A 25,135-nucleotide genomic window follows, 5' to 3' on the forward strand; every position below is an offset into this window, starting at 1 on the left:
TTTAAAATTCAATAATTTTTTTGTCGATCAACAAAACATAAATAACAACTACAAAAATGGTGGGGGGGGGGGGGGGACCACAGAGTTTAAAACTAAAAACCGTTCGAAAAACCGTAAAACTAACCGACATCTTTGTTAAACTATAGGACGAGGAGTGTGGGACACCGCACGCGACGATAACGGTTAGCCCGGTCCCTCTCCATAAACGGGCTCGTGCGCTCGCGCCTGCGTGGTTGTGTCATCCTTCCCATATAAGTCCCTGTTGGCGCGCGGGCTCCCTCTCCAAACACGCGGTGACCCCCGCGCGCGACCAAATATGGAGGAAGGGCGGCTGAATTCCTGCCGGATCTTCGGACATTCCTGACAGCTGTCTGCAGCGAAGGAAAAGGGAAGGAATCCGGGCTGGAATGGAGGGGAAGGCGTATATAAGGACCCCGGCGTTGTCGGGATGTCACCGCCGTCACCTGGCTACACCAGCAGCGCTTGATTTCCTCACCGACAGCCGGAGGCAAACGGAGGTAAGCGGCTTGGATGAACCGATTGGAGACTGGAGGAAATGAGGGAGCATCAATAATTGGGGTTAATGGTTCCTGTGAGGATGAGTGACGGGACAGATGGAGAATAATCCTGGCAAAGTGGTTAACTAATGGATGCTGGCAGAACTGAAGGCTGTTTTAGTTCAACTTAATCGGTTGGGCGGAGAGGCAGAATTGGTGCCTTCGGGTGCTGTCGGAATTTTCAAGAAGTATATTCAATTCAATCAAAGACAGAGGAAAATTATTATATTCAAGTTGAAAAACACATCTTTATGTGTTTTAAAATCTGGAAAAGTCTTTATGTAGACTTTATATCTTGTTGGTTTGCTTGGGAGATACATTACTCTAAGTGTTTTGTTTTGTATTTAAAGTTAGCCAAATCATTTTCGTGCTTAAGTCGAACGGAGCGCAAATTAATTTTTAGTGACTCGTGGTTTAATTATAATTGTACAGACTTAATATTTATTTAGAAAAATAAACAACCCTTTAATTTTACGTTTTCTATACCTGAAGTCTGGAGCCCTTCGATTGTAATGACGGAGTTAAAATTGAGTCTTTGAACGCATCATTACTGAAAACAAACTGCGTTCCATCAGCGGCTGATTACTGCCGTTTCCATTGATTAAAGTCCCTCTGGATTCATTATAAACACACAGAGAATATTGCTGGGCTCAAATGAATGTTTATTATGGCTGAGACGGTTTAAGTAGAGCAAAGTTTACTTTGTGTTGCTCTGCTTTGTATCATCAGCCACACAGGTTGCCTTATTTAAAACCAAAAGGGCATTAATTAAGAGTAACTTTAAAGGTTTTTTTGTAACTGATAGCATAGTAATAACCAGTTATTTATATCTTAAATATGTCACAAGGTTTGTGTGTTATCTAGACAAGAAATTCTGTTTAAAACTAGATTTGTCTGAGCAGATGTCCCGTGTTTGGTGGGTCAGGTTTAGCTCTTCCTGCTGAAGCATCACCATCTTTCCTCCTCCAGAGTCTGCAGACATGTGCGACGACGATGAGACCACGGCCCTCGTGTGCGATAACGGCTCAGGGCTGGTGAAGGCTGGCTTCGCCGGCGACGATGCCCCCAGGGCCGTCTTCCCCTCCATCGTGGGCCGTCCCCGCCACCAGGTAGAACCCAGCACAAAGCTCAAACCAGAAGGATCAAATCCATGTCCACCCACAGGCTGAGCTCACCTGCTCTCCCCCCCTTCAGGGCGTGATGGTCGGCATGGGTCAGAAAGACTCCTACGTGGGTGACGAGGCTCAGAGCAAGAGGGGCATCCTGACCCTGAAGTACCCCATCGAGCACGGCATCATCACCAACTGGGACGACATGGAGAAGATCTGGCATCACACCTTCTACAACGAGCTGCGCGTGGCCCCCGAGGAGCACCCCACCCTGCTGACGGAGGCCCCCCTCAACCCCAAAGCCAACAGGGAGAAAATGACCCAGATCATGTTTGAGACCTTCAACGTTCCTGCCATGTACGTGGCCATCCAGGCCGTTCTGTCGCTCTACGCCTCCGGCCGAACCACAGGTGAGTCCAGGATCCGCGTTAACACCTGAGAGATCGTCAAAAGAATGTCGCCACTGGAGCCACAGCTCTGGTCATAAGGGGTTAAGGGATACATTTTATAGACTTGGGTGAAAAAGTCAAGGATGAGCTGCATGTCGGGAGAACTTTTCTTCAAAAAATCTGTAATGTTTGTGGCTTTAAACTATTCGTCCTGAAGACATTTTGATGAGAAGTTGTTTCAGAGTCAGAATGAGTCACAGGAACAGTGTCTTTATTTGGATTCCCGGCAACGCTGGTGTGTAGTTTTGGGCCTTAGCCCCCGCTGTCCTTTCAGGTGGATGCTGACTCCTCATAGGACCTTCCACGGACTTGGACAACCCAAAAACCTGCAGCACCCGTACGGGTTAACCCCTCGTATAGGTGCATGTGACTAAGGCCTTACCTCTTTGTTGGACCCTCAGGTATCGTTCTGGACTCTGGTGACGGCGTGACCCACAATGTCCCCATCTACGAGGGCTACGCTCTGCCGCACGCCATCATGCGCCTGGACCTGGCAGGCCGGGATCTGACAGACTACCTGATGAAGATCCTGACTGAGCGCGGTTACTCCTTCGTCACAACAGGTGATCGCTCGAACCCAAAGTGAGTTTCTGAACGTTGCTGAGACGACCCTAACGTCCGCCTGCTTCTTCCCAGCGGAGCGTGAGATCGTGCGCGACATCAAAGAGAAACTTTGCTACGTAGCTCTGGACTTTGAGAACGAGATGGCCACGGCAGCCTCCTCCTCCTCCCTGGAGAAGAGCTACGAGCTTCCAGACGGTCAGGTCATCACCATCGGCAACGAGCGCTTCCGCTGTCCTGAAACTCTGTTCCAGCCGTCTTTCATCGGTCAGAACCTCCTTCTCTTGATCTTTCTGGTTCCATCTTCTCATCATTGACCTAACTCTGTTTCTCTGCTGTGCACCGGAGCAGGTATGGAGTCCGCCGGCATCCATGAGACCGCCTACAACAGCATCATGAAGTGTGACATCGACATCCGTAAGGACCTGTACGCCAACAACGTGCTCTCCGGCGGCACCACCATGTACCCGGGTATCGCTGACCGCATGCAGAAGGAGATCACGGCTCTGGCTCCCAGCACCATGAAGATCAAGGTACGCCTGCCCAACCAAGAGACGAAGTTCTGCCATCCAAGGCGTTTTCTGGAACCCAAACGTGTGCTTTTCCTCCCCCCGTGCAGATCATTGCCCCTCCTGAGCGTAAATACTCCGTCTGGATCGGTGGCTCCATCCTGGCCTCCCTCTCCACCTTTCAGCAGATGTGGATCAGCAAGCAGGAGTACGACGAGGCCGGCCCGAGCATCGTCCACCGCAAGTGCTTCTAACTGTCAGAACCGTCAGACCTGTAGGACTGTGACCCGGCTGCATCTCCCAGCGTGACATTTGTTTTCCAGCAGCAGGGGGCGTATTTTCAACTTGTAAATAACTTATTTATTCCGTATATTTGTCATGTTTTGAATGTAAATCCTTTTCTGTGCATGAGCTTCGAGGTACGACGCGGTCCAGCTCGGACTGTCAGAATAAAAGACCAAATGAATCATCAAAATAAACCAAAGTATGAACTGATGCGCGGCTGCTGTGTGAATCTGTAAACGGTTCTGGAACTGAAGCCATGAAACCCAGAATGACCTCAGATTTCATGTTCTGAAGCACTCCTACCATTTCTTTATTGATTTTTATTAACAGATGTTTTGATCAGTGCAAACTGGTGTTATTTTCACCAGCAAGAATAAATCTACAAAATGAATAATATTTTATTCTGACTGACGACACCTTTTGTTGTGGCCTTAGACTTTAAGGAGTTAAAATCTGGTCTGTCAGGTCCTGAGCATATTTAGAATTTTCACCTGTTGTGCTCAGGTGGAGAGGAGTGAGTCTGCACAGTCTGTTTTCCTCTGAACATTTATTTTCAGCCCTTCAGTCTTAGGCCAGTTTTTTTTTTTTTTTTAATCGTTTTTTTTTTAATCAAAGCAGCAGAAAACACTACTGCAAAACACCGGACGTGGGTCAATTTTTCAAAATAATTCCCCAAATGACGAAGATACACTAGTTCTAGGTTTTAATGTATTATAAACCAGAGCTTTGAACTAGTTAATTCCATTTATTGTCATTTACATTTAAAAGCAGTAATTTAGCCAAATATATTTGATTGGATAAAACGGATGTTTTGATCTTATTCTTTTAATTTTAATAAGTTGATAGTTTTGGGTATCAAGCCAACTAACTGTATTACACTGTACTAAACGAAATGATTCTGTGATTCCTAATTTGAATAAACAACAAACTTCATTTTTTTTCTGATCATAAAATGGGGAGTGAATTCATTTAGAACATTAATATTTATGTTACGAGTTTATCTCTGTCTGTTGGTTGATAGAAGAACAAAATAATGTTGAGTAAAGGGGTTTTACAATAAGTTTTGTCTTTATTACCCGTGAACTTGCTTTTATTGTGAAAATCACAGCCAACAGTCATGGGTTATGGAAGCTAACTTCCTGTTTTAGCTCTCGGTGTTTCGCCGTCGCTCAGCGGGGCGACGCTCGCCTTCCGACCGCCGAGCAGCGCGGTGGATTTAGCAGCACGGACTCGCGTGGAATCCATCTCCAGTGGATGAACCGTAAATGTTCGCATTATCGCCGCAGGAACCTGCAGGGCGGCGCGAGTTTACAAACGGAGATCGGAAGGTAAGAAAAGGGAACGGATGTTTTATTTTGTTAAATTTTTGCTCAAAATTGTCTGATTTAACTAAGCCATACATTTTTTAACGTTTAAAACGTAAAACGTGTAAATCTTGAAACGTTTAGATTTCATAACTGCAAGCATACATTTCTGTATCACATCGAATTAAAGAGCGACTTTAAAAATACATTAAAATCAAGGTGTTTTACGATAAGAAAACGTGCGATTGAACCAGAATAAATCAGTAAATTAGTGATAAAACGCATTTACGTGAACAGTATCCTATAGTTTAATGTTTCCCAGCTGAGATGAATAATTTAGATGTTTGGGGACGGAGGTTACGGAGAAAGAACGAGAGGAAAATCGCTCAGAAATGTGGGCGGACAGAGTTCTGACGGAGACCGTGAAGAAGGTTGTGAGTAATGGAAGCTAAAGCCCCTCATGGTTTAATCTGTTATGGATGAGGCGGTGGGCGTGGCTTACAGGTAAACCCGGAAGTTCATTTAACAAATGCAATTCAATGTTAGCTGTAATTTAAATAGCCTTGTTAGGGTTTTAAACATGAATCTTTCAGGTAAATGATTTCACCCGAAAAACACCTGTTTGTCCAGAAGAACTTCCTTATTTAAAAAACTTTTTTTTTTTTAATTACGGAACCCTTTCACTCAGATAACTGTATCCTAAGAATCCATTTCCTTGTTGTGGAATCAAAGTTCTACCTACCTGTGAGGCTCACGGGCAAGTGAACCCTGGTGTGATTCAGTGTGAATCCAAAAGGACCAGAAGGAGGAGGAGTTAAGTGACATCAGCTCATTCACTGTGTCTGAATTCCCACCCCAACCACTAAAAAACGGTACAGTGCATCAGCGCCCTGGATTTGAAAAACAATTTGGACACCACGCCCACTCCTATTTTTTAAACAGCGGATATGACATCATCGATTTCATGAAGTTAAAATCTAATTCATATGAGCGCTTTGCGATAAATTATTTATGAGTCCACTGTCTTCTGAAGATAAAAATATTGATGGTTTATTAAAAAAGTACATTTAAATACATTTTTTTTGGGTAAAAAGGGTTCTGATGCAATGCATTGTGGTCTAGATTCGCTGATCTTGTGAGCATTGATGCAAACTGTTTTTTTCGCAGAAACCTCTGGGAATTTTCTAGGACACTGGATTTTGGAATTGTAGATTCAGACAGAACTAGAAAATGACAAAGGCACTTTAGAGGAGTTAGGGAGGAATTCTGACACAACCATCATGTTGGGAAACAAATGTGGACAGAGTTTTTTTCTATTAAATTACATTTCTATTTTATTTAGTTATTTAGGCCACTGTTCTATTTTTAAATTTTAATTATTTTTTATTATTATTTTATTATTATTTATGTATATATTGTAGTCATTTATTTAGATGCTGTATTTTTTTTAAGTTTTTTTCACATTTGTTTTTCTTATGTGTTATTTTTAAAATATTTATTTACATATTTATTTATTTAATAATTTGTTTTTACATAATTATTGGCATCTGTTCCTAGTTTAGTTACTTATGTTGTTTCTATTTTTCATATTAATTAATTACATTTTCACTGAATGTTAATTTATTAATTTATAAAGAATTTGTTTTTTCATTTGTTTCCTTTTTTTGCTGCTTTTTATCTATTTATTTATATTTTTGGTCGTGGTTAATAGCTGCCAAAAAAATGATTAAAAAAATGGTTAATGCTTAAAAGGTCAGAAGAAAATAGTTTTCTGGTTCTCCAGTTGACGCGTGAAAAAGGCAGAATCTCTGGTAAAGTTGTGGAGAGGAATTGAACCTGGTTTTCTCTGAACTTGGTCTCAAATAAGCTCCTTCTGCAACAGCAGGACGGTTCCAGGCGCTTTGATCCTCTCCTGAAAGCACACTGTGAACAGGATTGAAGGTGTAGATCCAGTCAACGACAGTAACTCCTGTGAATAAAGGACATAAAATAATAGAAAATTAGAGACTGAACCCTGGATCAGTAAAAGTTTCCTAAAGAAACTGGAGCCGGAGGGAAACGAGACGCTTTCCTGTGACCCAGATCCACGAACACGGCTGAGGCGGCAGACTCGTTTCTTTCATCACCAGTTCAAGCCTTCCTTTTTCCAGATGCAGACATTCCTGCAGCTTCTTCGGGTTGCAGGTTTACATGTTTGCTGATCTCCTTACAGACGCTCAGAAAATCCTGTTGAGTTTTGCTGCTGGAAACACAAAGAAAATCGGTGCAACACGTTGTGGTGAATCCATAAAGAACCGCGTACATTTCGTCCACGTTCTCCTTCATTTGGTCAAATAAATGTTTGTGACTGATTTTCCGTTTTTACTCTTTTCTTCCAGAGCGACGGGGAGCAAACTTGAGGAAAACCAGGAACCATGTTGGCCAAGAAGGTCAGGACGGAGTACATGAAGAAGTTCAAAGACCCCAAATGGGAGACCTTCTCCAAGTGTTACGAGGACTCTCTGAGGTACCGTCTGACCCGGAGGGTGATGGAGCATTCCCACAAGCCCTGGTTCTGGGAAGGCTGGGACAGCGGCTCCGACTCCAGCGGCTGGTCCACTCCAAAACTGACCCGGAACAAAGTGGCTCCTCTTCCTCTTCCTCCTCCTCCTCCAGCTTCCTCCTCAGAGGTCAAGCAGAGGCTCCTGGACCTAAAGCCGAAGGTGCGTCCTGAAGAGGAAGAGGAGGGAACGGGAGGAGCGCCGCCTGTGGAGGACCTACAGACTGGAGGTGAGGAAGGTGAGCAGCAGGAGAACCGGCGGTTCTGACAGTTCTGAGGCTGATTCCTTCACACGGTTAAAACAGAACCTGTTTCATCTGAGAAAGGAGCATCAAAGTTCTGCTCAGACCCTAGAATCTGTTCTTCTGCTCCTCATGTCTGTTTGGAATCAACCAGCAGATGTTTGTGAGTCCGAATGTGGGCCACAGCGGTGCCGGTAATGGCGCCATCAGAACCATCTTGCCTTTTAATTTTTAAAATGTTCTGAGGAGTCTGTGAAATCCATCCTCCCCCTGTCTTGTTTGGAAGCATCCATCGTGGTGAACGGCGTGAACGGAGCCGGCGAGGCTTTGGGAACAGCGGCGCCAGCCACCAGTGGACCCTCGGACGGGTCGGCGACAGACAACGGGCCCGCCGACTCAGCGTCTTCCGACGGAGAGCCGCGGAACCCGGCACCGCGGAGACGGCACCGGTGCAGAGTCTCTCGCTCTGAGCCAGCACAACAGGCCGGTTCCCATGACGACAAGACAGCCGGCCTCAAGAAACCCAGAGCCAAGAGCCAACCGCCGTTCAGCACCAAGGAGAGCCGGAGAGCGTCCAGCCGTCTGGACTGGACCGAGAGGATGACGGAGGTGAGAAAGACAAAGGCTTTGTGTTGTTTGACCGTTTTTAGGACGTCTCTGCGCCACATTTTGGTGGGAAGTGAGCTGAAGTCTCTGCTTGTGGTTTTTCTACGTTCTGATGCAGAAAGTTATAGTTACCGGGCCGGTATAGTTATAGTTTGAGCTTCCTGGCGTCACCGGAGCCGCCGCTCCGACCTCCATCAATAATGAAACGCTGGTGTGAGTTTCACCATCTCTGGTTTCTCCCGTCAGAGCCACACGTTCGATGCCTGCACTCAGACCCGCCGGGAGGCGGACAAGCGCCCCCCCGACCTGGACCGGCGGCGGGCCCGATCGGCGGACCTGGAAAAGAGGCGGCGGAAGCAGTTGGTGGCGGCGGCGGAGGACCGCTGGACGACGGAGTACATGCGCTGCTTCTCTGCCCGGGTCAGGTAGAGACGGATCCGCCCGGACTCCCGAAAACACCTGATCCGGAAGCAGAAATCTGACGATGCTTTGAAGGGCGAGCGCTCAGGAAGTGGGCGGAGTTTAAAATCCAAACATGGCGTTTCTCGTTTTATCACTCCATAACTGACACAAAAACTTCCAGATTTAACAAAAATACTTTTGCAGAAATGTCAGGAATACAGTAAACCCTTGTTTTTCGCGGGGGTTACGTTCCAGAAAGAACCCGTGATAGGCAAAATCCGTGAAGTAGAAACCTCTATTTTTTTTAACAATTATTTGACAATTAAATACTCTATTATACATTGAAAAGAAAGAACAAACCATTTTACAGGCTCAAGCACTTGTTTCACAAATCAAAGTACTTTAAAAACGTTTTTTTTCAACAAATAACTGTACTATACTGTCAAATAATAATTTGAATCATCGATGTAAACAGAAGGCTTCAAATCGCGGAGATTAGCCCCGCCCACCGCGACCCGAGAGTAATTGAATTAAACGGGAGAAAATTTAAAATGATCATGAAAAAAATACAAAGTACAAACGGACAAATAGTGGCTCAGGTGTATTTCAATGCTCTTCAGTCTGAGAAGCTGCAGTGTTTTCTCCTTCTCAAGCCCGCGGTGCAGCTGTGTGTGTTTGTTCGGGAGAAGAACATAGTGATTGACAGTTGTTGTCGCTCTTTTTCTATGGGTTTTAGAGAAACTTGAAATTGCAAGATGATTTTCATGTACGTAATTTGGAAAGCTGATTTACGTACGTGTACATATTAAACTGCAACATTATTGACGCACAGGTAGAGAAGAAGCGGAGTAACATTTTCAGCCAATCAGAATGCAGAACACAATGCACGATGCAAATCCGTGAAGTGGCGAAACCGTGAAAAGTAAACCGCGTTATAGAGAGGGATCACTGTAATGCTAAACCTCAAAGTTCAAATAAAATGAAAAACTTTTAAACTACATATAAAAGTTTTTAGCCTCTTGGTTCAGATAATTCTTCAGAGTAAAAGTTTGTAAAATGAAGATAAAACCAAAATAGAAACATTTTTAAATGCTGAACAAATATTAGGACAAAATCATTCGTTTGTAGACTTTTTTTGTAGGTTTTTTATCAATAAATCGCGTTATGTTTGTGATTTTGATCTATTTAAGATTAGAAAATTTTTTTTTTTTTTTTTGTAAACCTACAGTTTTAATCCAATGATTGTTTTCATTATAGCATTAATGATGTTTTTGCTGAAGCAGAAAAAAATGTCAAGACAGAAAAACAGGTATTGAGCGCCCTCTAGTGGGCAGATATTGTAACAACCTCTATTCACAAATAAGCTCTTCAGATGTAAAAAACTATTATTTCACGAATTTTCACCAAAACAAAAATTGTTTTTAGTTTAAGTTTAAAAATGTCACGTTGGATTTTCTTTCTACACGTTTGACTCCTGCACACCTGCGCGCTTCACTCTACCGGATCTCTTCAGATTCTTAGTTTCTCCTGCACTCGGCTGAATGTTGATGTTTCAGAAACCGAAATAGAAATCTTCTTTTCTGGACGCTCCACATCACTTCCTGAATGTACTTTAATCCTCAGCATGATGGAAACGTCACAGTAGAGCTTTATTTATCTTTATTTTTGTGTCAGCTTCGATGCTTCTAAAGGCAGCTGAGTGTTTGTGCGGCTCAACGGACCAAAGTGGAGACGGTTCGATTCCCTTACAGGATGACCATCTTTACCAGCTAAAGTATCTGTTCACAGCAAAAAGAGGAAAATATATTTATCATCACTTTATTGCAGAGACTGTTATTCATTTTAGAGTTTGATTGATGTTTGGGTTTCTTGTTTTTGTTGAAGGTAACTTTGCTGCTGTTGATCCTTTTTACTGTTTTTTTGGTGGTTTTCTGCATAAAACTAATATATTTAGATTTGATCACTTGTTCGATTTGAAGTCCATCATTTTTTTCTTTAAGTGTTGTGATCTTTTCAGTGATTTATTTGTCATTTGAACATTTTCTGGCTCTTATCTGGACTTTTCTGATGCATCAGAGCAGCTGCTGAGACTTTTTTATGTTAAAATGTTTTAAGGTTAAAATCTGATAAATATGCAGGACTTTTATTTCCAGAGGCTTTTTTTTTTTAATTACGTTTCCTGTCGGCTCGGATGGTTTCAGTTTGCCTCAAATCAAAGTTCTCGGGTGAAGTTCTGATCCGTTCTGGATCATCGTTCATGAATGAAGCCAAAAGTCTCGTATCGATTTGATCAGTCTGGAGCTAAACGTGATGAGGAAACTTTCTGGAATCAGCAGATCCGTTCTCCTTCCTTGATCACTTTTACTTTAGTTTTTCACATATTTATTCGTCTGTTTCCGGTCATTGGGGGCTGGAGGTGCAGCGGTTTGGTGTCGTAGTGAAGCGTTCGATCCCCGTGTTGCTTTGTGTTGTTGACTCACTGAGGGCTAACTGTAAAGTTATTATTAATACACTTTGACTTCCAGTGAATGTTGACTTACAGCGGGAAAAAAAACTCCTGAATCTCAACTTGCACTTTTTTTCTGCATTTTTCTATTTATATGTTAAACAAACTTAATTCATGAAACTTTTATCTGTTTATCTAAATATGAAAAGCAAAAGAAAATAGACTTTAGATGTTTTTGAATGAACTTTATCAAGATTCTCTCTAAATTTGATGACAGATTTTCTTTTTAACATCGTTAAACCTTGTGCTATCCTAGGCACTTCAACATTGGGAGTTGGGTCATCTAGACCCACTAGACAGTGCTCTGAACCTTTTTTCTTCAATGATTTGTGATCTTCACTGGTGTCCATGGATTACATGAAATCTTTCCACCTTTTTCCACCTTTGTCATGGTAGGAAGAACACGTCAATGGAAGGTTGGGGTCATCTAAGATAGCACAAGGGTTAAATTAACCTGAGAATGAAATCTGAATATTTAGACAAAACTTAAAGATAAAAACGAAATATTTTATAATACTGAAAGAATCCAGAGAAATAGTTTTAAATGATGATTTTTTTTTAAATGCACAGATGTCGGTAAACAAATGAAACATTTTAACGAAATATTGGAAAAACAAAGTGATGTAAACAGAGAAAACCCCTCCCCTCTTTCTGCTGGGGGGCGGGGTTTGTTGATGATTGACAGGAGAACGACCTTCATGTTTCCATTAACGTCTGAGTGTCGAGACAATCAACAAATCTAAACGTTTGTGGGTTTGAATCCTGTTTTTCTCTCATGTTTACACATTTGCAGACGTGCACAGTGTTTGTTTGTTTGTTTGTTTTAAGTGATGCTGTGAATAAATTTAGAGAAAATCCCATTTAAGTTGACTTTTCTTTATTTCATGTCACAGTTTTTCAAAGCAGTTTGAAAAAATCTTCTGTCTGACTTTAACAAACCTAATTTCTGTAAAATCATTACTTTCCTCTTCAAATAAACGCAATAAAAGTTCAAATCTGTTTATTTACAGCAAAATAAAAACTTTCTGAGGCTCATTAGAACTAATTTAATGTGAAAAAACTCAGAACGGAGTAAAATGATTAAAAAGAAAAAATTCTAAAACTCTGATAAAAACTCTCAGAAAAATGAGAAAAAACCCATTAGACCTAAAAGGTCAGAGGTCATCCATCAGGAGGGGAGGCCTGCAGCCAGGATGGCGCCCAGCAGAGCGCGGTCCTTCAGGGCGTTCTCCACCTCCTTCTCCTCGATCTTCAGGAACACCTGAGGAGCAGAAACGCCGTCAGACCGCAGAAGAAAAACGGACAAAAGTTCCAGGAGAAAGCGCCGTTTGATTGCACGCCGCTGACCTTTGACCCGCCCCCACCGGCCGCCACGGCCCCCTACCTTGGTGAGACGAGCCTCTTTGGCTTTCTTCAGGCCGAAGATTCCCCGGCTCTCCAGCAGACTGCAGAGCGACAGACACTCGCCCTGCCCGGCGCCGGACACCTGCCGCTGGGCGCACAGCCGGCTGTACACCTCGTGAAGCTGAAACGGACCGGCCCGGTTACACGTCTGCACGGACACTGTGGTTCTGACATTCAGGACGACCTCTCACCTTCCCCAGGCTGGCCTCTCTGCTCTTCCCGCTCCGGACGAGCAGCAGGAGGCAGCAGACCAGCAGCTTCTGCTGCAGAGGGAAGCTCTCGCCGTCCGCGCTCTGGGACGCCATGCGCTCGCCGTAAACCTCCGACAGAACCCGGGCCACCTGCGGGAGGCCGACCCGAGACGCTGCATGGGACAGAAAGAGACTCGGTCTCAGTTTGGACCAAACATCTTCCTCCAGCTGAAGCTTGAGGGGGGGGTCTGCCTCACCTGGACTCTCGTTTTCGGGCTGCAGTTTTTTCTTCCTCTGGTCGGATTCTACCATCTCCACCGCTCTCCTGAAAGCAGCGGAAACTCCGGATCAGAACCGAGGACGGTTCCTCACCACAGATCATGAACCACCTCACACACCTGCAGATGTCCAGAGCTTTCCTGGCGTCTCCGGACACAGCAGACACTTTTCTGGCACAGAACTGGACCGCAGAGGCGTCCAGAACCCCTTCGGCCGACACCTGGGAGGACGGGCACAGCAAAAACCGGAGTCACACCGAGAACTGCGGCCCAAGAAGCCTTGGAACCCGAGCGGCGCATACCTGTGCCAGCCGGTCCTTCACGATGGCCGTCAGCTCGTCCCGGCTGTAGGGAGCAAAGTGCAGCAGCAGGGGGCGACAGTGGAGGCGGGCCTGCAGCCGCGGCAGGATCCGGTCCGTCAGGTCCAGAGCGTTGGCAATACCTGCAGGCAGAGGAACAATCAGAACCAAAACCCAAACACAGAGAAGTTGAAACAGAACCGATTGGAGGTTTTACCGATGAGACAGAGGCGGGACTTGGGCAGGAACGGCCATTCAAAGATGGTGTAGAGGACGTCCTGAGCTTTGCTGTCCAGCTGGTCCATCTCGTCCAGAACCAGGAGCCTGAGGAGAACACCGGTCCGTCAGGGGAGGGCACAGCCAGCGGGGGCGTGCACCAACAACGCTCAGTCACTTCTGGTTCACTCACACTGCGGGTCCGGAGCCGGTCAGGAACCTCTGCAGGCCGTTCTGCCCCCCAGGGGCTCGGAGTTTGTCGGCCAGCAGCGGGAAGATGGCGTGCGAGCTCCTCAGACTCATGCAGTTCACCGTCACGGCCTGAACGCCGGCCAGCTCGCCCTGCAAACGCAGAGTAGGAAACCCAAACCTCACTGCAGTTCTTTGGCGTCTGCTGAGACTCAGACGCCGTCCCGGGCCTCACTAGAACCCCGGAATGAAGCGGGTCGCCCCCTCACCTTCATCTCCTGCAGAACACAGTTCAGGCAGGCCGTCTTGCCGGTTCCCGGAGCTCCTGAGATATAAAGGCTGCCGGGTCGGCGCTGCAGCACCTTCTCCTGCAGGAAGCGGCGGATGGACGCCTGCTCGGCCTCCCGGGACAGCAGGCGCTCCGGGACGGCGGTGTGGAGGGCCTGCTTGACGCTCTGAAACCTGGAGTCTGACGAAGAGGAGAAGCCAACTATTTACTCAAATCTATGTTCTGTGGATCGTCTGATGGACGTTTTTCTTCTTACTTTCTGCAAACAGCCGAGCTACAGGCGGCCGCCTCTCCTTGTGATGTTGGACCGGACTTCCTGTGGGCGTTTCCTGCCGCCGTGGCTGTCGTGGCGAGGAGGGGATCAGCTGTCTGCGAGCAGAGGCGGGGCAGTTCTCGTCGCTGCCCAGTTTTCTTGGAGACGGCCGGCTCTGCTTTGGAGGAGAAGCCTGCAGGTCTGAGCCGAGGTTGCAGCCGTTTTCCTGACCTGTGGAAGAAAAACGGAATTTTATACTGGGGTAAACATCTGCAGGGGGTAAAAACGGTCAGGGTCTCACCTGTGCGCTTCCGTGGACTGAGCGGCAGCCGGGTCTGGAGCGCCGGAGAGGAGGGTGGAGTCGGCAGTCGGGGTCGCCTGGGTGATAACAGAGGTTGGACGCTGCTCTGCTGCTTTGGGGGGCTGGCGGGGAGGCGGAGGGGTGACAGTGGAGGGTCCGCGGGCCTTTGGGGTGAAAGTTGACTCGGGGTGAAGGACTCGGGTTTGGACGGAGGGGCCAGTGGGGTCTTCTGGGAAACCCTGCAGGATTTACGGCGAGGGAACTGCAGCGTGGGCTGAGATCCACTCTGAGAGCGAGTGCTCGGCATGGTTACTCTGGGATGAAAAAAACAACAAGAGGAGGATGAGAATTATGATGACAGCGGATTAGAATTGTGTCTCCTGACGTTTGATCTATCGAAACCTCCCATTTAGGGTAAACTTTGTCTAAACAGAGAATGAATGAGTCTGTCTGAGATCATTAACCTTAATAATAGAGTTTTATCTTCTCCTAAAGGCATTCGTAAGGTAACATGATAATCCAATCACATCTTTAATGATCGACGCTAAAAGTTAACCCTATGATGACAAAGATCTATGAAGGAAACAAGTTGGCTCTTTAATGGCGCCAAATTGTAGTTTGGGAATCAAACCGTGAATTCAGATCATAAACATATTTGCTGCTTTAAGAAAAACACAGAATAATGAATAGAAAAATGTAGATTCATGGTTTCGGGAATGAGAGTGTAACATTTAAACAAAATCTCCACAACTGTGCTCTTTTGTCGTGAAACAGACCCTCGGATTTCTCTCTCAAACAAACTGCAACATTATCAAGTTTGGTTTTAAACTTTAGACCGAACAGATGCGGATAAACGTACCTTTCTGAGATCCTAAAGAAATCCTCTGAAAAACAGAGAAACGTCCTGCAGGATTAGATTAAAACCAGGATCCAGATTCTGTCCGAACCGCTGAACTGAGATCAAACTTGCGCCAAAATTTCCTCCGCAACTCCTCCTCCATCCGCCGGATGTCCCGCTGCTGCTCCCTGATTGGTCATCATGACGCCGGCCGCGACGCTCATTGGTTAAACAACCGGATGTTGCGTCATCTCCGTCTGCTCACACATAAACTGGTGGCGGGAATTGAATCGGAACTACGTTTGGCGGGTCCTTGTTTTCCCCGGATTGTAAAGACGTTTGTGTTTGTTTGCCTTTAAAAATGTTTGTTTAAATTAACTGAATTACTGTAATTAATAAACCAATTAAATTAAATAAACTGCATTTTGTATTTCTTCGTTGTGCTCATATGAGATGAAACTGTCATGGATCAAAGACAGTTTCTTTACGGTTTAGTTCTTTATGATGCATTTCATGTTTTTATTTTCTTTATTAGATCTTCAAAAGATGAAACACACATTCACATACCGACAACATAAAATAAATAAAAAATAAGAAAATAAAAAAAACATCAGAATTGTAGTTCACAATAGTAGGGTTTGTCATACAACGTATGATCTTCAATAAAAATGGACAGCTTTATTACGTTTTTGTTTTTCATCAATTTCAGCAATATAAATATAAAAAGATTTCTTTATGAAATGTATTTAATAATGGTTTGATTTTTAAAAATCTGCTCTTATGAATGAAAAATTTCCCAGAAATTAATATATCCATATATTAATATTATGTATTAAATGCCAAATATAATAATTTATTACCACAAACTACACCAATTAACCCTTGTTCTATCCTAGGCACTTTAACATTGGGAGTTGGGTCATCTAGACCCACTAGACAGAGCTCTGAACCTTTTTTCTTCAATGATTTGTGATCTTCACTGGTGTCCATGGATTACATGAAATCTTTCCACCTTTATCCACCTTTGTCATGGTAGGGAGAACACCTCAATGGAAGGGGGGGTCATCTAAGATAGAACAAGGGTTAATACGCTGTGTTTTTGTAATTGAATAGAAAGAGGAAAATGAAACTTTGATGAGCACCAAAAAAAAAACTCCCAAAAACTGTAAACATATATACATTCAAAAAACAGACGACCAAGTGTTTTCTATGTTTATATTGCATAAAGAACAGTTATTTTCTGGAAAACCAAAAGGTATATGTAGTACTTACTTGCATGGATAGACTTTGTATTTTTGGAAAATTTGAATATTTAACCCTTGTGCTATCTCACATGACCCCCCCCCCCCCCCCCCCCCCCCCCGTTTTGCATTTCATCTTATTCCGAATCCCACAATAATACTTTTTTCCAGACAATTAAAGATTTCATTCCTAAGATTGATGACAATTTTAGAAATTCTTGTGATTCAGAAATAACTTTGCAGGAATTAGAGAAGGCTTTAAGCTGTCTCTCCAATGATAAAGCTCCAGGATGTGATGGACTGACCAGTAACTTTTATAAATTCTTTTGGCAGCATATCAAAGATTTAATTTTTGAAATGTTTAAAGAAATTATTCAAAATGGGTCTCTAACACATACAATGAAACAGGGTGTAATCACCTTTATTCCCAAGCCGGGTAAAGACCCAACATTTCTAGATAATTTAAGGCCTATAACTCTTTTGAATACTGACTATAAGCTTCTAACACATATATTTTCAAACAGATTCAAGTCAGACATAACCCAAATAATCTCTGAAACGCAGTCCGGTTTTATTAAAGGTCGCTCAATTCATAATAACTTACGCCTTGTTCTGGATATGATTGACTATGAACATCTCATAGAGACAGACGGTTTGATTCTATTCTTAGATTTTTACAAGGCCTTTGATATGATTGAGCATCATTTCATGTTTCAAACTCTGCAATTCTTTGGTTTTGGTAACAAATTTATTAATACAGTTAAAACTTTTTATTATGAAACCAGCAGTTCTGTTTGTTTACCTCAGGGAACGTCTCACAGATTTAACATCAACAAAGGTATAAAACAAGGTTGCCCAATTTCACCCCTTCTTTTTATTGCAGCAGCAGAAATGCTGTCTTTGCTCATCAAACATACTGACTTTGGTAAGCTGACAGTTGCAAATGCTGAATTTTCAATAAGCCAACTAGCCGACGATACAACAATTTTCCTTAATAATCTTCATGACATCCCCAAGATTCTTAAAACTATTGACATCTTTTCAAAAGCTTCAGGCCTCAAATTGAACCTAAACAAATGTGAGATCTTACCCATTAAACCATGTACATTATTGAATGCTTATAATATCCCTATTAAATCCACAGTTAAATACCTCGGAATGCATATAACTAAAAACAAAACAGACTTGGAAAAACTGAATGTTTGGGACAAACTAGAGAAATGTTCGACTCTGCTGAATAACTGGGCACAGAGAGATCTTTCTATTTTTGGTAGAATTCTCCTCACCAAAATTGAAAGCATATCAAGATTCATATATCCCACCTATTCTATAGGTGTCCCTAAACAAGCCATCAAATCTATTAATCAAGTCAATTTTAACTTCATATGGAAAAGGAAAACACACTATGTTAAACAAGGTACGCTGACTAAAAAATATGAAGATGGAGGTCTTCAAGCCATAGACTTTAACAGCCTTAATGGCACCTTAAAAATAAACTGGTTAAAATCATTTATTAGGAATCAAAATAGTATTTGGTTCATTGTTCCTAATAAAATATTTTCCAGCCTAGGAGGGATCCAATTTTTACTCAGTTGTGATTTTGACAATAAGAAACTTCCCATTCAACTTTCGTCTTTTCATCAGCAAGTTCTCATGTATTGGAAGCTCATTTATAAACACAATTACAGTCCACACAACACTCCCATATGGAACTGCAGATACATCACTATCAGAAACAAGTCTATCTTTGTTCCAACATGGTTTGAAAATGGAATTTGGTCTTTAATGCATCTTCTTAATGACAATGCCACTCTCATGTCTTTTGATGATTTCACAGCTAAATATGGTTCACTAACGAATAGAAAAGATTTTGAAAAAATTATTAAGGCCATTCCTCAGAATGTTGTGAGCTCAGTTTCTGATTTGTTTCATAATGACATCTACAGACATCCTACTGTCCCCAAGCTTCTGATTAATGGACACAACATAGCAACTGCCAAACTCCCAAACCTTCAAATCAGAGAATATTTTAATGTAACGTCCTTTCCCTACGTCTCAAATCCAAATTATATAACCCAATATTTTAATAATTCAAAAAAGAAACAAATACGAACTAAATATTTAAAACTCCCCATTCCTCCTAAAGCCAAGGAAGTTCACTTTAAGACCTTTTCAGGTATTTACCCTTCCAAGGAATTATTAAGAAAACGGTTTGGAATTCCTGAAAATTGTTGTTCTTTTTGTCATGTGGAGATTGAAACAACTGAGCATCTTTTCTTTGAATGTTTTTATTCTGATGTCTTTTGGAATAGCTTACATTATTGGCTTTTCCCCAAGATTCCACTTTTAGCAGACTTTTCTATTAAGGATATCATTTTTGGGTTTATTTTAGAAAACAAGAACACAGAACTTATTCTGAATGTTGTAATTATTTTGGGTAAATTCTATATACATAAATGCCGTTTCCTTAAAATCAAACCATTTTTTTCTACATTTCATAAAGAACTCTGTAAACTTCATGGAAAACAAACTTGCTATGGAACTTCAAAGTATCATATGTAAATTACAGCTTCTTGATAGCCCCCTAAGTTAAGATTAATTGCAATGTCTATGTAACCCCCCCCCCCTTTTTTTTTCAATTTATTTTTTATTTTATTTTAATGTCTTGTATTTATTTTATTTTATTTTTCTGTATTATTGGTAAAAAAAAAAATATATATTGTCTTTATTCTGCAAAAAAAAAAAAAAAAAAAAAAAAAGTTTCGCTGCTTCCCTCTGATGTGAGCTCCGCTTGACAAAATCTCTGTTCTGGTTGGTCAGCAGCACCGACGTTACGGCCAATCAGATGGGAGGATGAAGGATCATACCATTGTGAGTAAACTGAGAGGGGGTTCTGAGAAGTGGAGCACCGCCGGTGTGGGTACCGGATGTTCTCGGGTTACCGGATGTGGGGGTGTTACCAAGATGGCGGAATAAGCGGTTACTTTTTTTTGGGCTCCGACGCTTTACCTGAAATAATAACTCTTTCTATATGACAAGTTCAACCAAAGCTAAAGAAAATACCAGCAAAGAACTCTCAAACCGATTCAGCTTGAAAGAGGTTTGTTTACCACTGTTTTCGTTATATTTTTCAAACTTCGACGTGAAGAAATGGCTAACACTAGCAAAGACCATGAGTACCATCTAGTGGCTTCAGGACAGACGTGCAGCGAGGGAGAAGCTGAATGGATGGAGGAACAGGAAGACATCTCTCTCACAAGATCAAACGAGAGTCAACAGACACCACACACCGGTAAAAAGCCCAAACCCTAAAAAGATTAAAAAGAATGCTCCACAAGAACGCAAGGAGGAAATATCCAACAGTGTCCTCTTTAACGCGATTCAAACCCTGACAACCAAGTTTGACACTCAAAGCGAATATCTGAAAGGATATGAGTTTCAACTGCAAGAGATCACAGATGCAGTTAAACAAGTTAAAGAATCTGTTGATGCAAATACAGCTGCTGTTAAAAGTGTTGTGGAAGATGTGAACCGCCTCAAACTGCAGATGGTGTCTATGCAAAAAGAAAATGCTTCTCTCCGTGAAATGTGTCTGGAACATGCAAGATATAAAAGAAGATGGTCTTTGCGACTTATTGGCCTTCCTGAGAAAGAAGGGGAAATCACACGAGATGAAACTCTCAAGATCCTTTCCAAAGTGATGTCGGTCAACGTTGAGGAACTACGAAACTCAGTGGACACAGTACATCGGCTGGGACAGAAAGGAAAAAATAACCAACCAAGACAAATTATCATCCAGTTTGGAATGAGAATTGTTCGAGACCAAGTCTGGAGAATCTCAAAAAATGCAAAAATCTGCAAAGATCTAAATGTTAGCTTCAAAGAAGACTTTTGCAAAGAAGACAGGGAGACTCGTCAGCGTCTTTGGCCGAGAGTGGAGGAGGCGAGGAAGAGAGGACTCAAGGCCTTTTTAAAGGACGGATACGCGGTCATCGGTGGTCATCAGGTCACTGCTTGAAACCAACACTCCTTCATCTAGACGGAATGGACAAAGACATCTTCCTGAAGAAGAAGAGAGAAAATAAATCCAAAGCTGGTATGTTATTGTGTTGAATGTTATTACAGCTTTGAGAAAACCGATTAGAAAAATGTGAAATTGCATTATAGCCCTTTATGGAGTTAATTGCTTTCTAGCTATTCTTTATGGTTCTTTCTTTGTTATCTTTAAATGTTCGTGGTTTTAAGAATGTAACAAAGCGCAAGGCAATTTTTCTTTACTGTAAGGCACAAGTTAACGTGAACTGTTTTTTCTTTCAAGAGACACACAGTAGTGAAGAAGATTTTGATTTTTGGAAATCTCAGTGGGGCAGTGGAAACATTTATTTATCTCATGGAAGTCCTCGTTCAGCAGGAGTGGCAATTTTCTTACATAATTTTGATGGTAAAATTGTTGATCATAAAAGTGACACAGAAGGTCATTAGCTAATGGTTAACATTGAGGTGGACGACACTAAATATATTCTTGTTAACATTTATGGTTTCAATAATAGGACAAAAAATCAGAAATTCCTTACAAATATAAATCACAAGATAATCAACTGGAAACAGATGTATGCAACTGACAAGGTTATTGTTGCAGGTGATTTTAACGTAGTACCAGATGAAAACCAAGACAGATATCCAACTCAACACAAGTCTCCTCATTTCAATAAAATTATTTCTGAATTTTCTAACTCTCTCGACCTTATCGACATTCAATACACCTGGAATAACTCTCAACACTCTCAACGCTCAAGGATAGATTACTGGTTAGTAACAAGTAATCTAACATCTTCAACCTTGAATTGTAATATCTCCCACTCTCCTCTCACTGACCACTGTGCTGCTATCACTTTGGCTCTTTCCCCTGAAAAAAATCAACCAAAAAATGGAACATCCCACTGGAAATTCAATAATAGCCTTTTAAATAACAAAAACTTTTGTAAAAAAATCAAATCACTTATTCCTGAAATAAAAGAAATACAATACCTGTCTCCTATTAATAGATGGGAGTGGTTGAAATTTAATATTAGAAAAATTGCAATTGTAGAAGGAAAAATTTTGGCTAGAAAAAAAAGACAAGAACAGACTGAAATAATTTCAAAATGAAACACTTTGTGTAATTTAACTCAACTGAGTGAGGAAAATGTCATTGAAATTAACAAATTGCAATCTAATTTAGATGAACTCTATACCGAAAAAGCCAAAGGAGCATTTATTCGTTCAAAGGCAAAGTGGATGGAAGATGGAGAAAAAAATTCAACTTACTTTTTTAACTTGGAAAAAAGTAGACAAAGGAAAAAAACAATCACTAAGTTACAGATAGAAAACTCTCTAGTAGACGATCAAAACAATATTAAGGACTATATCACCAACTTCTATAAAAATCTTTACACTACTCAATATTCAAATCAAAACACACTTTTATTTGAAAGGTTAATCTATGATAAAGTCCCTAAAATAGACAAGACATTTAGAGATCTCATGGAATCTGAACTTACTATAGATGAGCTTGATAAAGCTGTTTCCCAGATGGCCAGTGGTAAATCACCTGGACCTGATGGAATTACAGCTGAGTTCTACAAACACTTTTGGACTGACATCAGAGAAATGTTGTTTGAGGCATTCAATGAATGTATCGACGAACAGATGTTGTCACCTACAATGAAAAGAGGCATTATTTCCATTTTACCCAAACCAGGCAAAGATGTGTTATTAATTGATAATTGGAGACCAATCACACTTCTTTGTTGTGACTATAAAATACTAGCACATATCTATGCTAACAGACTGAAATCAGGAATATCTCAGATCATAGACGAATCACAATCAGCATTTTTTAAGGGGAGACATATTCACCACCACACTTGCTTAATCTTAGATATATTAGATTACAATCAAATTATTCCTCAGGAAAGTATTATCCTTTTTTTGGATTTTTTTAAGGCCTTCGACTCATTAGAACACGCCTTTTTGTTTAATGCCTTGAAAACCTTTGGCTTTGAATCAAAATTTTGTAACATAATTAAAATGTTCTACAAAGACATAAGTAGCAACATTGCACTCAACCGAGGTTTCTCAAACAGTTTTCCTGTTAATAGAGGTGTTCGCCAAGGATGTCCAATTAGCCCGCTGTTGTTCATAATTTCAGCGGAATTACTAGCCATCTTTCTTAAATATTCTCCAGATTTTGAGGGTATTAACATTTTAGACAGGGAATTTAAAATTAGTCAATTTGCTGATGACACAGCTTTATTTTTAAAGAATAAAAATATGGTACCTGTTGTTATCAATAAAATACTTTTTTTTTCAAGAGCATCTGGCCTTACCCTAAATCTCAAAAAATGTGAAATCTTACCTATACATACCTGCAATCAAAGTATTATTGAAAACATACCTGTAAAAAGTGAAGTGAAATATCTTGGTCTAATAATAACAAAAAATAGTAATGATAGAGAAAGTGTAAATATCACTCCCAGACTAAAAACAATACAGAAAACTTTAAATCAATGGTTGGGACGTGGCCTATCAATATTTGGCCGCATTCTATTATCCAAAGCGGAAGGTTTTTCAAGACTTGTGTATCCCTGTCACTCATTATATACATCCCCAAAGAACATCAAGTTGTCTAATTCTATTCTCTTTAAATTTATTTGGAAAAATAAGACTCACTATATACGAAAATCACAATTGGTCAGAGATTATAAAAATGGCGGCTTAAAAGCTTTAGATGTTGAATCACAGATTGTGGCTTTTAGAATGAAATGGTTAAAAGGCTGTATTTCCCAGCCTCATTCTATGTGGTATCATATCCCAAACAAACTCTTCGGTAAGGTCGGGGGACTGGAGTTTTTGCTGAAGTGTGATTATAATATTTCAAAAGTACCAATAAAACTATCAAACTTTTACAAACAAGCCTTAGAATTTGGGAAAATGCCAACAACTCCCACAACTTTTCCCCCCACAACACTGTTTTATGGAACAACAGATTTATAACTGTGAACAACAAATCCTTGTTAATGTCTGAATGGTATGATAATGGTGTGTATTTTGTCCATGACTTGATGCATACTGATGGAAGGCTGTTATCATACTATGAGTTTGTAACCAAATACAAGATTAAGGATTCTAGTAACTGTTGTAACAAAGTCTGTAAAGCAATTCCCATACCTCTACTTAATCTCATTCAAAACATACTACAATACAATGAAATCAAACCACAACTTTCGGAGCTGAAAATTAATAATATTCCCCTAAAAGATAAAAAATGCAACAATAAATTAATAACTCTAACCTTTAAACAATTAATTTTCTGCAACTTTAGTATAAACAATAGATGCGATTTAGAAACCACCCTGATGAACAACTCTTTTACTTTATACACAAAGTACCCACTTCCTCCTAAAATGAAAGAAACGCATTTTAAAATAATATCTAAAATTTACCCTGTTGGAGATTTTTTACATAAAAGATTCAAATTTGAATCGGAACCATGCATATTCTGTTCATCTGAAACTGAAACATTAGAACATCTTTTTTACAGTTGCAACCAGGTTAAAATATTTTGGTCTGATATACACAATTGGTTGTCACTCAAAATTTTAAATATTCCCTTTTTTTCCTTATATGATGTTCTTTTCTATATGGAAAATCTGGACCCGGGAATATCTGATGTCATTAATGTTGTTATTATTTTATGCAAACATTTCATTCATTTGTGTAAATGGAAAAATACATGCCCTTTATTTAGTATTTTTTTGAATTATTTTTCTGATTATTATAAGTGTCTTAAATGCATTCCTAACAAAAACAAGAAAACTACAGTCATTTATCAAAATATATCAAAAGTATTATTATTTTGAATTGTTTTGGCCTTGCCTTTGCCTATTATTTCATTTTTGTTCCTTTTTCTTCCTATATGTGCATTTATAACGTTTGTTCACCCTAATTTGGTTTGTATATGAGCATCTATTAAAAAAAAAAAAAAAAAAAAGGCACACACATTGTTAAAAATATTACTATTTTTCGTTTTTTTCAGTCTTATATGTGTGTTTGATATTAACAATTGTTTATTGAGCAAGTAAGTGACTGTGAATGTCTGTAAATTGAAAAATGTACAATAAAGTTTGTTAAAAAAAAAAAAAAACCATTGACGATCAGTGGAGCGTGCTGGGTGGGAGTTCTCCGGAAGTCCACACCATTCATTGTAACACAAGAAACTTGTGACAACGAAATTTCCGGTGCTCTCCAGCTGCTTAAACAATAAAATAGATAATCTTCTAAAAAAGCAATAAAATTGAGTTTAACTGAAAATATACATATGTACAAAGCTACTTAACTATTCTAAATTGCATTATATTGCACTGGGAATTTTTAATATTGCACATTGGTTTCAGATATTGCACGAGTTACAGTTTTTGTGGGATTCACATTTATTTAGGAGGTTGACTGCTCTGGGAAAAAAACTGTTGTCTGATTGTCCAAATCAGATGGAATTTCATTAAAATATCTATGCCAATATCTCTACA

At 41.0% G+C, this 25,135-nt stretch overlaps 3 protein-coding genes across 5 annotated transcripts; 2 read left to right on the forward strand and 1 right to left on the reverse strand.

Moving 5' to 3' along the window:
- The first annotated feature begins 261 nt into the window (after nucleotides 1-261).
- On the forward strand, nucleotides 262-3,680 carry acta1a (actin alpha 1, skeletal muscle a). The gene is made up of 7 exons (XM_004065488.5): nucleotides 262-518; nucleotides 1,527-1,666; nucleotides 1,752-2,076; nucleotides 2,517-2,678; nucleotides 2,752-2,943; nucleotides 3,028-3,209; nucleotides 3,296-3,680. The coding sequence occupies exons 2-7, from the start codon at nucleotides 1,538-1,540 to the stop codon at nucleotides 3,437-3,439; spliced, it is 1,134 nt and encodes a 377-aa protein (XP_004065536.1). The 5' UTR covers nucleotides 262-518; nucleotides 1,527-1,537; the 3' UTR covers nucleotides 3,440-3,680.
- A 939-nt stretch (nucleotides 3,681-4,619) lies between these two features.
- On the forward strand, nucleotides 4,620-11,929 carry ccsapa (centriole, cilia and spindle-associated protein a). 2 transcript variants are annotated; one of them, XM_023958531.2, is made up of 4 exons: nucleotides 4,620-4,798; nucleotides 7,153-7,543; nucleotides 7,842-8,164; nucleotides 8,408-11,929. In XM_023958531.2, the coding sequence occupies exons 2-4, from the start codon at nucleotides 7,189-7,191 to the stop codon at nucleotides 8,588-8,590; spliced, it is 861 nt and encodes a 286-aa protein (XP_023814299.1). In that variant the 5' UTR covers nucleotides 4,620-4,798; nucleotides 7,153-7,188; the 3' UTR covers nucleotides 8,591-11,929. The 2 variants fall into 2 exon arrangements, with proteins under 2 accessions (XP_023814299.1, XP_020562372.1); XM_020706713.3 differs by having other exon boundaries at nucleotides 4,639-4,798; nucleotides 7,153-7,552.
- Nucleotides 11,930-15,504, reverse strand: cdc6 (cell division cycle 6 homolog (S. cerevisiae)). Of its 2 annotated transcripts, XM_004065487.5 has the most exons (12): nucleotides 15,349-15,504; nucleotides 14,490-14,803; nucleotides 14,192-14,419; nucleotides 13,916-14,115; nucleotides 13,651-13,799; nucleotides 13,459-13,565; nucleotides 13,245-13,384; nucleotides 13,063-13,163; nucleotides 12,922-12,989; nucleotides 12,665-12,837; nucleotides 12,454-12,594; nucleotides 11,930-12,330 (listed from the first exon to the last, which is right to left on the reverse strand). In XM_004065487.5, exons 2-12 carry the CDS (start codon nucleotides 14,794-14,796, stop codon nucleotides 12,238-12,240), a joined length of 1,707 nt encoding a protein of 568 aa, XP_004065535.1. In that variant the 5' UTR covers nucleotides 14,797-14,803; nucleotides 15,349-15,504; the 3' UTR covers nucleotides 11,930-12,237. The 2 variants fall into 2 exon arrangements, with proteins under 2 accessions (XP_004065535.1, XP_011482671.1); XM_011484369.4 differs by having other exon boundaries at nucleotides 12,665-12,989.
- Between the last annotated feature and the right edge of the window lie 9,631 nt (nucleotides 15,505-25,135).

This window comes from Oryzias latipes, chromosome 1 (genome assembly GCF_053564925.1).
Source record: "Oryzias latipes strain Hd-rR chromosome 1, Olatipes_Hd-rR_3.1".
Classification (NCBI taxonomy): Eukaryota; Metazoa; Chordata; class Actinopteri; order Beloniformes; family Adrianichthyidae; genus Oryzias; species Oryzias latipes.

Coding starts and splice junctions, on each gene's coding strand:
- acta1a (XM_004065488.5), top strand. CDS start 1,538: ATGTGCGACGACGATGAGACCACGGCCCTCGTGTGCGATAACGGCTCA. Junction 1,667..1,751: donor TGGGCCGTCCCCGCCACCAG/GTAGAACCCAGC, acceptor CCCCCCCTTCAG/GGCGTGATGGTCGGCATGGG. Junction 2,679..2,751: donor TTACTCCTTCGTCACAACAG/GTGATCGCTCGA, acceptor GCTTCTTCCCAG/CGGAGCGTGAGATCGTGCGC.
- cdc6 (XM_011484369.4), bottom strand. CDS start 14,796: ATGCCGAGCACTCGCTCTCAGAGTGGATCTCAGCCCACGCTGCAGTTC. Junction 13,566..13,650: donor ACCGGCTCCGGACCCGCAGT/GTGAGTGAACCA, acceptor TGTTCTCCTCAG/GCTCCTGGTTCTGGACGAGA. Junction 12,595..12,664: donor GAGAGGCCAGCCTGGGGAAG/GTGAGAGGTCGT, acceptor GGTCCGTTTCAG/CTTCACGAGGTGTACAGCCG.
- ccsapa (XM_020706713.3), top strand. CDS start 7,189: ATGTTGGCCAAGAAGGTCAGGACGGAGTACATGAAGAAGTTCAAAGAC. Junction 7,553..7,841: donor ACAGACTGGAGGTGAGGAAG/GTGAGCAGCAGG, acceptor CTTGTTTGGAAG/CATCCATCGTGGTGAACGGC. Junction 8,165..8,407: donor GGACCGAGAGGATGACGGAG/GTGAGAAAGACA, acceptor TTCTCCCGTCAG/AGCCACACGTTCGATGCCTG.